At 38.4% G+C, this 16,225-nt stretch overlaps 2 protein-coding genes across 3 annotated transcripts; one reads left to right on the top strand and one right to left on the bottom strand.

The window, feature by feature from the left end:
* Window positions 1–662: 662 nt before the first annotated feature.
* Window positions 663–3,191, bottom strand: pigp (phosphatidylinositol glycan anchor biosynthesis, class P). 2 transcript variants are annotated; one of them, XM_034707821.1, is made up of 5 exons: window positions 2,924–3,191; window positions 2,708–2,801; window positions 1,601–1,673; window positions 1,308–1,444; window positions 663–1,066 (listed from the first exon to the last, which is right to left on the bottom strand). In XM_034707821.1, the coding sequence occupies exons 2-5, from the start codon at window positions 2,787–2,789 to the stop codon at window positions 951–953; spliced, it is 408 nt and encodes a 135-aa protein (XP_034563712.1). In that variant the 5' UTR covers window positions 2,790–2,801; window positions 2,924–3,191; the 3' UTR covers window positions 663–950. The 2 variants fall into 2 exon arrangements, with proteins under 2 accessions (XP_034563712.1, XP_034563713.1); XM_034707822.1 differs by having other exon boundaries at window positions 1,326–1,444; window positions 2,924–3,188.
* Window positions 3,192–3,407: 216 nt separating this feature from the next.
* On the top strand, window positions 3,408–9,913 carry rexo4 (REX4 homolog, 3'-5' exonuclease). The gene is made up of 9 exons (XM_034708369.1): window positions 3,408–3,569; window positions 5,247–5,476; window positions 6,074–6,408; window positions 6,485–6,631; window positions 7,918–8,111; window positions 8,233–8,321; window positions 8,418–8,492; window positions 8,601–8,675; window positions 8,794–9,913. Exons 2-9 carry the CDS (start codon window positions 5,255–5,257, stop codon window positions 8,950–8,952), a joined length of 1,296 nt encoding a protein of 431 aa, XP_034564260.1. The 5' UTR covers window positions 3,408–3,569; window positions 5,247–5,254; the 3' UTR covers window positions 8,953–9,913.
* Window positions 9,914–16,225: the final 6,312 nt, after the last annotated feature.

The raw sequence follows: 16,225 nt of genomic DNA, 5'->3' as shown, positions 1-16,225 counted from the left end.
AGGATGGAACTAAAGAGCTTTGAGGTGCAGCCAGGGTCTGTTGAGGTGGAACATCCAAAACAAAGCTTCATCGTCAAACTCGTCGAAACAGCTCACTGACCCAGAATCCAAGTCGCCATTTCCAAGGAGCTCCTCCTGGACTGCGAGCCACACTGGGAAAGCGAACGCAATTTAATAAATGATGCTGTTAGTTTAGTATAAGTAAGGACAACGACTGTCAGATGATTCCAAAATATTACACAGAGGCAAGTTGCAGGGACTCAGTCTTCAAGGTTTAGGAAGTGCGCAAAGTTGTTCGATATCGCCACCCAGTGGGAAGGAATAAAAACGACAGGTCCACGTCTGTTCATGAAATGGGAAACATTTTTTCTCAACAACTACACATTAAATAAAGTAATATATTTGTAATAAAATCCAATAACATGCAACCGAGGAACTAAGGGGAAAACACACAATGTAGTGTAAACACAACGAATCAAAAAATCTATTTTGAACATTTTCATACCCATGACATGATTTTAGATCTGTGAGCAGGTTTAACAAATCTCATGAATCTAGAAATCTTGTCAAATGCAGAACATCACAGGACATAAACATGAAGAACCCTCATCAGGCAATTTAAATCAAAACATTGTTGTTAAAAAAGGGAGGCCAAAAGTGTATTTATTGCACAAAAGATAAATCTTTATTTATATATATATATTTTAAAAAAAGAATACATATGTGTTTAATATATTCATATGATAAACTTCTTCAGACAATGCACATAATTTACCAGATTTAGATCTGTTAAACATCTGAAATATTATCCATCACACCTTTTATCCATGCTGCATTGGTTAAATAAATAAAGCCAACATTTATATCAACAAAATGTGAACAGCAACACTACATTAAATCCCCAGCAGCTTCCCCTCTTTTTGCCTCCAGCTGAAATTGTTTTATGTTTGTTATAGCTTAGATGACAAATAAAACATTTGGTTGACTTCACTAATGGAAACATCCTTCAGCCTTGGTATTCCCCCTTTGCGGCGGTCTTCTGTACTCTGACCTTGAGCATACACATCTGTAGCAAAAGAGACATTCACAGGTGTTGAAGTCGGTACAGTCTAACTCCAAAAGAAAATCAGCTTGGCATTTAATGCTTGGACACATGAGTTGGACTAATGGAACCATGGATACTTAAGTATAAGAGGTATGTGCTATGAAAGTAAAAGTATAAATAGAATATACTATCATAATGTTTCCTCACTGTTGTATTGTCACCTAACTAGTAAGTGAAAGTTAGCTTACTGAAGTGTCCTCACCTGTGAAATTGTCCTCACCTGTGAAGTTGTCAACAGAGTCCAGAGGAGCCGTGTTGTTCATGTTCACTCCCAACAGCACCACTAAAGCGATCACCAGCGCAACCAGCAGATAGATTGGCACAGCAAGGGCCCAATATCTAAACCCCAAAAGGTTCAGTTAGCATAACACAAACCTTAAGTATTCTATATTTCACATGTTATATCTAAGTAGTTTTATATCACACTATTTGATTTAACAGTCAAGTGAGGAAACTTGTTAATCGATAAGCATCTGATCCTCGTTTTCTGCTTACTTTTGAGGCCAGTATGTGAGTCCTATTGAATGAAGCCACTCCTCTGGTGTAAATGCCCACAGGCAATACAGAACTGTGGGAGGAATTGAGACAGAACATGTCATTCAACACATTTTTATTTTTCCTGAATATCAATTCACAAAGTTTGATGACATGAAATGGCAAATAAACTGTATACATACACACATACAGTGCCTGTGTAGCAACATAATAATGTTGTGGTAAGACTACCCGAGTGTTAAATGACTACATTTTGCTGCTATTGTTGTTTTGTATTTTAGAAATATTAACAACATCTGCCTCTGACAGAAATTTAATTCTGTTAGCATCACATTTTTTTGGCACGTTTTTTTTTTTTTTTTTTTGCAATTTACATTTATTGTTTACTGTTTTATCTATGCACTTAGCTAGACTGTTCTCCACTGTGGTCCCCAGTGGCAGATCATGTCGTCCAGCTACAGTTGACTCGCACTGTCCTGCTCTACTCTGGGAATCTGTGTTCAGCTCTTGAGTGACCCAGCACTTGGTACTTTGGTCATTATTGTGGTGATGTTAATTGTTGATGATGATAATGGAAGGTCTTAAATGGTTTGGTTGCCTCACTGTAGATGTTCCTTATTTAAAAGAATTAAAAAAAAAAAAATTCCTTATTTACTTTTGTGCATTGCCTTTACACTGCTTGACAGCACCTGCACCCAAATTGACTTGAAGCACTTTGTTACCCATACCGATCTTGTTTCCTCTTGTCTAGATCTTTGCTTGTGTTGTTCTTGTGCTCTTATGTACATCGCTTTTGATAAAAGTGTCTGCTAAATGACATTGTAACATTTTCACCTTTTTGTAAATTTTATGCAAGTGGTAGGTACAAACTGGTGATTTTTTTTTTTTAAATCCTTGTATTATTTTTGGTGATATTTAAGCATTAATAATTTACCAGGGAACAAAAGCTGATCAAAATTGTTTCAAGCCCACAGAAATAAATTCTTATTTGCATTCAAATGAAAAAACAATACATAATGAAATCAACTTTAGGCCCCTGAAAGGTTTTTATTTTAATTAGAACAGTTTAATACCTAATACTGGAAGATTGTCATAAAGAATACTCACAGAAGCCAAATTGTGAGCCAAGGTAAAGAACAAACCCATAAATGGCTCTCTCAGGCAGAGGAGATGGAGAGTTTTCCACCATGATCTGAATCACCTACAACAAAAATAGACATAAAGGTACAAGTCAGAGGCAGCACAAAGTTATGGCATACAGCTTCAAACACAAAATAAGCTCGCGTTGTGTACCTTTTAATATGTATAAGTATGATTCCTTACCTCATTAACTCACAGCCAACAAGATTAAAGTCTGTCAAACACTCGCTACCAGATATGTTCCTGCCAACGGAGCAAAACATGCTCAGTTAGCAAGATGTCTTCAAATCACGCAACACGGCAGATTCATCAAAACGTAAGTTATATAATCCAATATCAAAAAACAAAAAATGAGTCGAATACGACAACATTATCTGGTAAATTTCCAACAAAACACTGAACACTTCCTATCATTTCCAAAGCTGTTCCTGTAGTCCGATAATCAGTCCGTCGGTAAATTCCTGCCAAACAAACAGTTCCGCATTTGGAATAAGGAAAAATATACATAGTGAAATACATTTTCTATTGTATGGAAAAACTCACAGAAATGTTAGTGTCAGCAAAATCAAAACAAAAACTACACCTTAATCCCACGAGTTCCTTGATTTATTTACTAAGTAAACACGCTTGTCCTGCGGATGTTATGGTGTTGTGTTTTTACCGGACACATTTGGCTGCTGCACATCTCGGAAATACAAGTTTCAGCATGGCTTTGGAGCACCTGAGTGAAAATGTAGCAGTTGCTTAACAATTCTCAGAATATATCAGAAACACTCCGAAGTCGTTGCAGCGATTCGTCGGTAAACTTTCCCCGGAGGAACAATTGTCGGTGAGAAAGTTTCATCCGTTACGTATAAGACGTTATCTTGTTGCACAGTGACGGAGCTCGAGCGAACCAGCGTGGCTGTGGTTGGCTAACAGACTTCATTCACATACTATCATGAAATGTACAGTGGTGGATACAATTATTAGAACACCTGACATATCTGAATATACTGACCTTATTTGTGCCTCCAAAACATGATCTCATTATATAATGTTCATGAAACATGCAGATGGTTGCTCTGAGCACAACATATATCAGATGAAGTGAGTCCTGCTTGGTATGTCCACCTTTTGCAGCAATTACAGCAGCACATCTCTCTGGCATAGTATCAATATATTTCCTGAGAACTTCAACACTAATGTTATCCCATGCCTTCTACAACTCAAACCAAATGCTTTCCTTTGAGTACAACTCTTGTTTTATCTGTTCCTCGGGTAAAGGACTGAATTTGGAAAAAGAGTTTTCAGCTTTGCTTCCCCCATGGCATGGAATGCTCTACAGACTAAACTGAAACTCTCTGAACTTATTTCACTTGGAGCCTGCCGTTCTATCCTGAGGGACAGACAACGTGAGAGCATTGAACAGTGCCTGTGTTTTAAACCTTAAATTATTGTTTGTTGTTTTGTTACAGCCTCCACACCTCTTATTCATATTGTAAAACACTATGCATTTATAAATTGTATGTTTTAATTTGTACTGTCATGTGCTGCTGACCTCTTGGCCAGGTCACCCTCGTGAAAGAGATCCTGATCTCAATGGGTTTTTACCTGGTTAAATAAAGGTTAATAACAATAGATCTGTCCAGTTTATTCTCCAACTCGCCCTAAATTTGCTTTAAGGGGTTGAGGTCCGGACTTTGAGGGGGCCAGTCTATCATATTCAGTGTCTCAGTATATTCCTTATGTCGCTGGTAGCTCCAGCAATAGTTAGAATATTTTTTAGGGTCATTGTCCTCTTGGAAAATCAATCCAGGCCCAATAAGACAACTCCCAGATTGTACTTCATGCCTCACCAGAATGTTGTGGTATACTTTCTTATCCATGATGCCATCAATTTTCACTAAGTCACCTGCTTCACATGTCTGTCTGAAAGTTTATTTTTTCTACCTCTCCCCTTTCAGTTCTGGTTTGAATTGGTGACATCATGGCGGTCTAAAGTGTACTCTACAGTGCTTGGACTGCATCACAAGTCCTTGGCTATGCAGCCGTAACTCCAGCCAGCATGATGAAGGGCCTTTATTCAAACCCCGTTACTTGCTTGTTAGCTGAACTTCTTCACCTTAGCCATGGCTTACCAAGCACTTAATTAGCAGGATAGGCCTTCTACATTCAAAATAATCACACAGCTGTGTCCCAAGACTCTAGCATCACTATCAATTTAACCACGATCAGACTTGACAAAGATTACACTAGTGATTTGGCTTCTTCTGTGATGGAACATGATTGTGTGACATTGACAGTGAAATAAGCCTAGCTTGTTTTTTGTAAGGAAAATTACCTCGTTATGCTGGCTCTATTCTATGGTTTATAGAGCATAATGATGACTTTGTAGATGTTTTATCATTTTATGGGTACTTTAATGGACAATTCAACCAAACAACTGAAACCTCTTAAATATGCCATGTGTTCTTATAATTTTGTCCACCACTGTAACTAAATGTGTGTGTTGTTTTTTTTACAGTGGCCAAAATGTCAGAGATGAGGGCAAAGAAAAAAGACCCTCCTGCTAAAACGCAACAACCCAAATCCACAGAGAAAAACAGGACAGCGAAAATGAAAAGAAAAAACTGGATGAAACAGAAGTTTGGAAAGAAGAAGCCTCCAAAGCAAGACAAAAAAGCTGAACCTCAACGTATATTACCACCTAAAGATGTACAACAGTTCTCTTCTAACTGGAAGACTTTACAAGAGGTTTGTCATTAACAGTTTTTTGTCATCAAGTTAACATACACTACTAGTCAAAAGTTTGGACACACCTTCTCATTCAATGGTTTTTATTTATTTTAATTATTTTTAACATTGTAGGTTAATACTGAAGAAATCAAAACTATGAAATAATATGGTTTTGCCAACATATTGATTATAACAGTAGTCAAATAGGGCTATCCATTGTGTACTAACCCTACCACTGAACAACACAACTAATGGTCTCAAACACATTAAGAAGGCAAGGCTCACATGTTCATTCAGAACCATTTAAGGAGACGTCCTCATAAAGCTGAATGAGAATGCCAAGAGTGTGCAAAGCTGTCATTAAGGCAAAAGGGAGCTACTTCACAGAATCTAAAATATAAAACATATTTTGGTTTGTTCAACACTTTTTCTTTTAATTAAATAATTCCATATATTTTCTTTCATAGTTTTGATGCCTTCAGTATTAATCTACAGTTTTTAGAATAATTAAAATAAATAAAAAACATTTAAATGAGTGGTAGTGTATATATTTGAATTAGCTTATGCCAAACCTAGTCCTGTCAATTGTTCACAACTGTGTCTAACTTTCTACAGATTTTGAAGGTTTCTCAACCAGAGAAGAAGCAGCCTGTGGTACCAAAACAGAATGGTGCTCTACAAAAAAAGGAGGCTAAAGACAATTCCTTAAAAAATATGTCCAAGAATAATGTCCATCCTACGCAGACAGACAAAGGGAAAAAAGTATATCACAAAACAATTCCTGAAAGAGTTGTCTCTAAGGATTCTGAGGTGACCTCAAAGGTTTATGCTGTTACAGAGAGAGGGCAGCCTGCTGCTCCAAAAAGGAAAAAGGACAGTGGAAAGTCAAACGATGAGTTGGCAGCAAAAAAGAAGAAGATATCTGTAGTTGTAGAGACTAAACCTACAGAGTGAGTATACTATTCTGATTACTGCTCATATTTAGGTGAAGAAGAATTGTGGATGCTGACTTTATCTTTGTCACAGGGAGGACCTTTGGTTTGATGATGTGGACCCTGATGACATAGAGGCAACAGTGGGAGCAGAGGCAGCCGAGATTATGAGGAAAAAACAGGGAATTCACAAGAGCAATGACACAGAGAGCGCTCTGGTCAAGGAGAAGGCCTTTGAGGGGTGAGTGATGACAAAGAGTACCCTTTTTCAACCCCACAAATCAGCTTCAAGGGTGTTCTTACTGACTAAAATATACTGACAGCTTTTGTTTTATTATAGCTTGGAATGAATCAAATCAAGTAAGCAAAAAAAATGCAAACTAGGGTTGTCAAAATGATTTTACAATATTTTTTGATGCCATCCTCATACATTTTACAGTTGACAAAAGTGTCCAAAAGTACAGAAGGCTTAAAAGAATAATTAGCTCTGTAGTCAAATTTACAACACCCAGCTGCAGGGAGTAAAAGCGAGAGAGCAGGTGTGGTGTGACGTAGAGAGGAAGTAAATAGAGTGGAGAACAGAGAAAGTAGAAGTCTTACCTGCCACAATTTTAAAATTTTGCTATTGGGACATTTAAATGCAGATTAGTCTAAATGATTACATCCACCAACATACATCTTTATGATTTCAACAGTATATGGTGTATCTTGATTAAACTGATTCAGCATGTGCTGCAGGCTAGCCAACATCATGCTCTGAGCAGAACATGTTGAGGATCTGTGCTTGAGCTTTTTAAAGACAACACTGGTGTCTTTTACATTTTAGGTTTATTTATAAACATTTGCAGGTAGATAAGTATTACAAGTGTAAAGGGAATTTGCAATTACATTTTCACAACACTCCCAAATCTGGCTGAAAGAAAGTGTCAACTAACTTGGCTCTTTCTGGAATTAACAAAATCTGCATATCATCACCTTTAAATAAAAAAAACAGACTCTTTCTGACTCCAGGAGGTCATTGCCTGTGGAAAGAACAAAGCCAACTCATTCCCACCTGCATCTAATCTTTATGCTAGCTAGGCTAACCAGCTGCCTCCTTAAAAACACTTTATTTATTGGGTATAATAAAACTACAAATTGACCTTTATCTTTCTATTGCAATGATCTCATTTGCATCTGTTTGTGTTTTTCTCACTAGCAATACGGTTTGTGAATACAAATCTAAATGTGCAGCCACTTTGAATGCATGCAGACACATACGGAAGTATAACACACTGCAACTTTGAGTAGAAAAGGATTATCATTGAATATAAATTGCCCAGATGAAATGGTGTTTATCAGAGATCAAGGATTAACACCTTGTTTTTAAAAGATGTCATCACAATCCACTCAAAGAGAAAGACATGAATACAAATGTAGGCATCAGAAACAGACGTCAGGTCTTCCCTACCCTTAACTTCTCTGGCACTTCTACGTGGCAGTTGACAATTTTTCTTATCACCCTTTTTGCCAATTGCCACTCGTCAGCCTCACCAGAGCCGTGGCCATTGATTGCGAGATGGTGGGAGTTGGTCATGATGGAGAGGACAGCATCTTGGCGCGTGTGTCCCTGGTGAATCAGTTCGGGAAATGCATCTATGACAAATTTGTGAAACCCACAGAGAAGGTGACAGACTACAGAACAGCTGTCAGTGGCGTCAGACCAGAGGATATCCAAGACGGTGAGTCATGAATGAGCAACAAACAGCTAAATGAAGATCTAACACAAGTTTTTTTTTAATGGTTTATTAAAACAGTCTCTATGAGATGTTATACCTTTTTTTTTTTTTTACCTTATTACAGGAGAGGATGTGCAGACCGTGCAGAGGGAGGTTGCAGAGATCCTGCAAGGCAGAATAGTTGTTGGACATGCCATCCACAATGACTTAAAGGTGAACTGGATATAATATCCTGGAGGAAACTTGATTGAATTGAATGATTTTCAAAATAAATGTTCACACTCACCAAATCTCAAATGCCTGTTTCAGATTTTGCTCTTGGATCATCCAAAAAAGAAAATCCGGGACACTCAGAAGTACAAACCCTTTAAGAAGACTGTAAAGGTACTTAAACTGCTTTTTATGGACCCCCCATAAGCCTTAACAGAGTCCATTAACCAAATATCAGAATCATGCTGAACATGCTATATGATTATTTCCATAACTTTTTAGAGTGGTCGACCATCGCTGAAGCTTCTCTGTCGAGAAATACTCAACGTTAAAGTCCAACAGGGGGAGCATTCATCTGTAAGTCATGAACACACCAAAAACAAGTCTTACTCACTTTGTTCAGAGCTATTATATACTGTATCTGCTGTTGAACATTTAAACTGATCACCTATCTCTCTCCTGTGTTGTCTACTAGGTCCAGGATGCACAGGCCACCATGAGGCTCTACACTCTGGCTAAAAAACAATGGGAGGCGGAAATAAAAGCCAGTCAGAAAAACAAAGACTTAAACAAGAAGGGTGAGAGGAAGCCCAAGTTTCCCCAAAACAAGGGCAAGAAGCACATGGGATTATGAATTCCAAACTTCAAGAAGTTGGACGGTGCCTGGATCAGAACAGAGATGACTGAAATTATTATGAGTTTGTGTTTGTTCTTGGGAAACAAGAAACACAAACAAGAGTTGTCATTCCGTGATGTTTAAGCTTAGCCTGGCAACCACACTTACCTGGAGGCTCATGTCTGGTTCAGATAGATTTCACATCAGCCTGACTCACGTTCGGCCAATCACAACCGTTTATTTAATGTTAGATAAAATTTGAGATAAATGTATTTGATGTTTCTTTTGATTTTAAAGTTTGACCCATGTCCCATCTGTCAACATGGAGGAGGCAGGTCTTATGACCTTCACTGGAGCTAGTTACCCTAAATGCTTTGACTTCACTATTTGGTAGCTTTCATGTCATCTGTCTTTTTATATTGAACATGTATTGAAGTAGAAGCCATTGAAGCTGGCTCTTGGAACTAGCTTCCTAGCTTAGCTTCCAGCACACTACGCACATTTCTGATACTGTGACTGTCTGTAGTGTCCATTTACATTCATAACTCTGCTCTGTAGTCAAAATATAAAATCAGAGGGGTTCCCAACTGGCCTTGTCAGACTTACGAGAAGATGTGTTCCCGCTGAGCTGCTTAAGCTGTGGCTCACATAGATATAATAATAAGGGGGCCCATATTGATCCTTTTCAGATGTTTCCTGTTGAATATCTCCAATGATCATTTCGTAATATTTTATCCCTACTGGTTGGAGGCAGGTGTTCCAATCATGAGCTTTCCAGTTTCCTCCATGGAATGCTCTTCAGATCTCAGGATCATTTCCAAACAGCTCTCAGCTACATGGTTTCTTCACTGGGGAACCAAAGTTATATCAACTGTTTGTTCAGGTGTTTGGTTTCTTATGACTTGGTTTGTAATTAATATTTCCTGGTTGCCTTAATGTGTTTATGTAAAAGTATGAATAAAACAAGAGAGAAATTATTTTTCTCAGTCATGTTGCAGTTATGGTTTGTAACAACTCCTTGCCATTGTTTTAGTTACAGAAGTGAATACTTGGATCAGCCTTAGCCTGAATCCAGAATGGAGTTGTGGGATTTGGTGAATATGATCTGAGTTTCGTGGGAACTTTCCTTTCTGCCTTCCAAAAGTTGCGCAGTCTTCGACAGATGTTTCCTTCGTCTTTAAAGCCTGTGTTTGATGGCTGATCACCCCTTCTTTTGTCAGAGTATACATTATTATATGAAGATGCAAAGTTAAGCTCTCTAGTTTCTGTTGCATCCTCTGATTCTAATACTGGTGTCATATTGGAAAGATGTAATTCATACAAAAGTACTTTTATTATCAGCATATCATCATGACTTCACAAAGCATGCATCAACTGAGATTTAATCACTGTAATTAAATCGAGCACCATCTTACACCAGCTCATTGTTGGTGTTTATTTGTGTTGTTTTGTTTCAGCCGTGGTGCTGAAGTAAGTGACTTAGACTCCCTGTGTGCCTGCAGAGTGTCAGTGTGATTTGCTGCGGAGAAGCAGATGCCCAGTGTGTCGTACATTGCAGGAATATAGCTGCTGCCCTTGGTCTGCAGCCTCAGAGCACTAAATTAGACTCTACATAGAGCCCGGCAGATGTTGTGAAGGCTTCTGGTAAATGAAAAGCAGCACAGGACACAGTGGCGTGACTCTGAACTCGGGAACTGGCTCGTCTGCCTAATGAAATAAGGCTTTATGAAAACACCAGGTGTTATGTTACGAAACATTACAGAGTTCCGTTCAGACGATGAACATTTATACACTAATAAACTTAATGTGTTAACAAAATAACAGCATATAAGTAAAAAATGAGGTTCAGATGTATCAATAAGGATGGTTAGAACAACGTTCAGCTTCTTTTTCTTGTGTTGTGTTAAGGCTGTTTTCTGGATCTTAACTTGGAGGAACAACTTAGACAGACTGGGGGCCTCTTACTGATAAATAATGAATGCTAAAAGCAGTCTTTTAAGGAGGGAGGCTTCACTAAACATACAACTCATTCCTGTTTCACAAGAGGAAAGAGAACTGATCTGTACTTGATGTTCACTAAAAGTTTTGTGCTTCTCTGTGTCAACAGTCAGAGTTTATTGAACTTAAAACATCTTTAACCCTCCTGTTATGTTGCGGGTCGATTGACCAATTTTAAAGTTCAAAAACCTGAAAAAATTTGTTAAAATAATTGTTTCCGTTTTGAAACTTCTTCTGCTTGGCTTAGTTAACGTTAATAACATATAACATGAAAATTCCTTGCCCAAGGACACTTTGCCATTTGACTATAGGAGCTGGGATCGAATAGAGACCAGCTGGCAGCCATTAGAACAGTGAGGGACAAGTGGGTAGAGCAACTTCCACTGCTCTATAACCCAGGCCCTAATGTCCCAATGGATGAAAGGCGAGTGGCATTCAGAGGTTCCTTCCATTTTAGGCAATTTATGGTTTCCAAACCAGCTAAATACAGCATCAAAATCTGTGACAGAAGAGGTGTCTTTTGTTCATTTATCAACATCACTTCATAAAAAAAAAAAAGTACATTAAAAAACGTTTTAACTTGAACTTTCATGAAAACAAGTAAATTGTCCTCATTAAACTATGATCTGTGAGAATTAAAAAACACCATTGCACTAAATATTGATTTAAATGGTTAGTAATGGAGTTAATCATGAGATTAAAAAATGTTTATTGGTTTTTTGGGGGGTTTTGACACTTTTATATCATTAAATATGCCCCGGGTCAAGTTGACCCAGGAACATTATTGCTGTCCCTAAGAAACAAACATAACAGGAGGGTTGATAGAATTATTTGAGCTTAAAAATGAATTGGAACAACTTGTATAATGGTTATTTCAGTTGAATTGAAGGCACTAGAATGGGATGTTTACCATTAAATAAATATCACAACAACAAAAATATGTGTGAACAGTACCATTCTAAATTTCAAATCAGTCAACCTCCAGAAGGATCCAGTCTTGACCACACATTGAAAACAATGTTTATTTACTATTCGTGAACATACGAGTGTATAAACTCTCGTTTGTTGGACCATTAAACAAACTGAACACAAGAGAGAGTACATAAACTCTGAAAGCAGCTTTGACCCTGTTCCACATCCATCATGATGAGATCTGTTACCTGTGTGTCTCCATGAAAGACTAACTGTGAAGAGATAACATGAATATAAATTAAGTTATTCAATCCGCATCCATATGAACTCTCTATTACATCTTCCTTCCCAAAGTGGGCATATCTGTAGGGTTGATCAAGGTATTGTGTGTACAAAGTTAGAATCTTACAAAATATATACTTTCTCTTTTCTTGCTTCTTTCTGTTCAACATCCTCATAACTTTAAGGAAATATACTCTATTGCACTTATCAAAGAGTCCTCCTAGGAGTGTTGCAGCTGTTATTGTGCTACTATTGGATTGTCTGAGTTATTCTTTTAACAACATTGTACATATATATTTGATGATCTATATAACAATTTGTAAGTGTAAAGTCACTCAAGCTGTCAAATGAAGCACAAACCTTTTAATGGTTGGAGCTTCAATGTGCTGTTCTTCCTCTATTCAGGTTTAATTTACTTGTAGCACCAAACTGAGAATCTGATTGACGAAACAAGGATTGTGAAGTTGAGGCACTTAATAGTTGTCGCAGAATTTATCACTGCTTTGAATTATTAATGAGAAAAAAAAAAACTATATGCAAAACTAACCAGAAGTAAAAATCAACCTAAAACGCACTCTGTGTGTATTTAAGAATGAATGAAAGAATTTGCCTGAAAAAGAAGGCAAAATCCAAAAGGAGACAACCTCTGTAGTTTTTTAATCTAAACATTAAGCAATGATTGATTAGACATTCTTGTTTTAAAGTTTGTTATGATAACTAATAATGAGTGGTTGCCGGTTCGAGTCCCAGCATGGATGAAGTTTGGCAAGTGGACTGGTGGCTGGAGAGGTGCTGGTTCACTTGCCTGCCGAGGTGCCCTTGAGCAAGGCACCGGACCCCCAAGTGCTCAGTGTGCGCTGGTTGATGGCAACATCCTCACTCTGACATCTCTCCCTAAGTGCATGTCCACTGCATGTTTGTGCATTAAATTGTATGTATATACACCAAAACTGTGCGTGTAGCATGACCAAAAATAACACAAGTGTAAAAATTGAATTTCCCCCCTTGGGATTAATAAAGTACGTTTCTTCTTCTTATAAGGGCCCCTCTAAATAAGTCCCTGTCAGGTGTGTCCTGTGAGCCCTAATGTGTGTGATATCTAAGATACAGAATAACATCGAGCAACAGCAAATACTTCAGAATAATGAGTCATTGCACAAGAGAACTTAAACGTGATTTTATTGTAAATATCAAACCACAGTGTTACATTCAATCAATCATATATTTCAGTATAATTCAGATTTTGTTTTTGCTGAAATGAGACAGGAAATGGGACCCTGTCTTGTTCCAAAAGCTTCTAGGAATATTTTTCAGGTTTGTGCAATCATTGGCTGAGATATCAGGCTGAATCTGGAAGAACATCTTGTTCAGTGAAATGCCAGAGCTGAAAACCCCTCCAAAATAAATCACTGGAATGTACTCATTTTTTTTTTTTAAAGTTGTGGTTCCAGTAAGCCTTTTCTAAAAAGGGCGCAATTCTTGCACAATAACACATGATCTTTTGTCCCTAGTTTCCAATTAAAGCAACAATCAGGCACTGCTCATTACTGTACAGGGGTGACTTGCAGAAAATAGTCCCAGAACCACACAAGCTGACAGTCTCTCTGCAGGGCAGCTTGCTGGAATCTCCCTCTTCCTAGCTGCAGTGCTGGAAATAACATGTTAATAGGACTGCATCCACTCATTAACAAATCTCATGATGGTATTGAAGACATTACTGATTTCACTAATCTGCTGCTGAGTTCATAATCCAATAAAATGTGGCTTACAGTCTTCCATACTGCTGCACATTGTTTCAGTCTCGGAGGAGATTGGAGTCAATATTGACATTCTCTGTGTAGTCTGCAGCTCTGCAAAGTTTGATTTGTGTGTCTTGTTTTAGCTCTTAAACCAAAGCCAATTCTACATCCCCAAACAGCCTTCCTCCACTGCACATACAATAGGTTACAGGCCTGAAGATCAAGTTTCATCTCTGAACGGACATTTTTCACCGCTCTGAGTCAGTGGACGCTTATTTCTGATAAGTGATGGACAACATCAATACAGATTATTGACCCAACAGTTCCTCACTGTCAATCATTCTGTTTGCATCCTCAAGGCCAGTGATCCTTTCTGTTCACACTACAGTACAGGCCCTAAATGTGCAAGTACACAGAACAAGGTAGATATACAACACGTATAGAATTGAGTTAGGCTGTTTCTATTATCTCAGACCAGCTTTTTCCTGCTTCTGTCTTCGTGACCACAGTACATCTCCTCAGTCTCTACTTCCTTATGCATGAGCAGCATGATGATGCCGCCAACCGCCTGACTGTGGATGTGTCTTTGCCCGCTAATGCTCTCTCTTAGAACATACTAAGTTGGACATTCAGTATTTATGGAGGGTTGATGAAGAAGCAGTGTCAGCTCTTTTCTGCAGACTACTTCCTGCTTGTCTGTGCTGTTGTGGTGATGCTGAGGCTGAATTCACATTCGTTTATTGCAAAGATCGTAGCCATATATGCCGAATATTGAGTTAATTCTCGGTTAAGTCCCACAAAGCTTTTACACAATTTAAGGTTGAATATCTGGGCCAGCCCTTGATCTCAACTAAATAAATGATCAGAGCCTGAACTAGCAAAAACAATGAACAATCTTAGCAATGAATAAATCAGACACCTCCTCTCCTTCTGAGTCCTAATGCAGTCAGTGCTCACGTCCAAGCAGAGTCATGAGTCCTGGATTTGAGTACCACGAAACTGCTACTAAATAGATTGACATATAATATTCTACTCATGGTATGAACTTAAAGACAATAATTCAAAACAAAATCAAAATTTGGTGATACTTTTTTGGGGGTCCAAAAACCTGCAAAACTTACATTCTCATCAGCCCCAGTTGTTGCGACCTGCCAAGGGACTGCAGATGTAAATTGGCTTCAAGCTAACTCTGGTACAATGCATCAAATGGTAACACTTATGTTCAATATTGTACAAGGCCCCTTTACAAGTGATATAAAATAAATAAAAAAGTAAGTAAACAATTTCTACTAAGTACACAAACATGCTAATTTGGTAATAAACTTCAGCCTGGTTATACTTCTGCGTTGACTGTACGTCGTGGCTACGCCGTGGTGGCCTAAGCCATGACGAGCACTTCATACTCAAGCATTGCAGTGTCCGTGTTGCTCTGCAATACTCCGCCCAATGCCAGTTGCCAGTGCGATTTCTATGCTCACTATACAACCATGTCCTGGTCCCACTACATTCTCTGCCTGTTGGACACAGAAGACCGTGGCGACTGAATCCAAGGAGTTGGAGTTGATCACACTGCAATTATTGCCAAGAAGGAAAGAGAGGATATGTCAGAGGAGATTGATTGTAAGACTTCTGATGTAGGCAGTGTTTCTGTAAATGTTACAATGCAATCTAATCCCAGGGCTTATAATCTGCGTTGTTTTGACGCGTAGTTGCATTTCGAGGAGGAGCACGTCTGGCTATGTTTATAGGCTTCTGTGTAGGTACAGTACAGAGCTACTGTATGTAAACCTGCATCTTATGCTATGGTGTAGATTCAGCGTAGAAGTATAAACCAGGCTTAAAATGGTTACATGGTAAACATGCTCAATATTAACACAGCATTGTTAATGTGAGCCTACACGTGGATCTTCGCATCGCTCAGTTTAGCATTTAGCCCTTAGCAAGCTCACATTTTAGACCTGCTAGCATGGCTGCACTTGTCTTGTCAATTCATTTAAGTAACTCACCGTTTGTAAAATGCTACAGCTGCTGCATAAAGTGTCCGACAGACTTTACCAACTTCCGTTTCTGTTTCAAGAGCTTGAATTATTTCCAAATGCAACACCTGTATAAATCTTGTTTGACCTTATATGCTGCTGCAGGGGATGTGTGAGGGATTGTAAATGAACAGGGAGTGATGTGGTGCAGAACACAGTTATGCATTGTTTCCTGAGGGTGCAGTAAAAAGTATAAAACCTCACATGCATACAGGTATTGGTAGAAAGCCATGCATAAATGGTTTTAATCTACACAGAAAAATTGGCTGTACATGCAGTGATGGAGCCAGGGGCTGGCCAGGGGTGGCCATGGCCACCATTGAA

Source organism: Notolabrus celidotus, chromosome 18 (genome assembly GCF_009762535.1).
Source record: "Notolabrus celidotus isolate fNotCel1 chromosome 18, fNotCel1.pri, whole genome shotgun sequence".
Taxonomy (NCBI): Eukaryota; Metazoa; Chordata; class Actinopteri; order Labriformes; family Labridae; genus Notolabrus; species Notolabrus celidotus.
This window is presented reverse-complemented; position numbering and strand designations above follow the sequence as displayed.

Coding starts and splice junctions, on each gene's coding strand:
- pigp (XM_034707821.1), bottom strand. CDS start 2,789: ATGGTGGAAAACTCTCCATCTCCTCTGCCTGAGAGAGCCATTTATGGG. Junction 1,674..2,707: donor TGGCTCACAATTTGGCTTCT/GTGAGTATTCTT, acceptor TTCCTCCCACAG/TTCTGTATTGCCTGTGGGCA. Junction 1,445..1,600: donor CTCACATACTGGCCTCAAAA/GTAAGCAGAAAA, acceptor TTTGGGGTTTAG/ATATTGGGCCCTTGCTGTGC.
- rexo4 (XM_034708369.1), top strand. CDS start 5,255: ATGTCAGAGATGAGGGCAAAGAAAAAAGACCCTCCTGCTAAAACGCAA. Junction 5,477..6,073: donor ACTGGAAGACTTTACAAGAG/GTTTGTCATTAA, acceptor AACTTTCTACAG/ATTTTGAAGGTTTCTCAACC. Junction 8,493..8,600: donor CCTTTAAGAAGACTGTAAAG/GTACTTAAACTG, acceptor ATAACTTTTTAG/AGTGGTCGACCATCGCTGAA.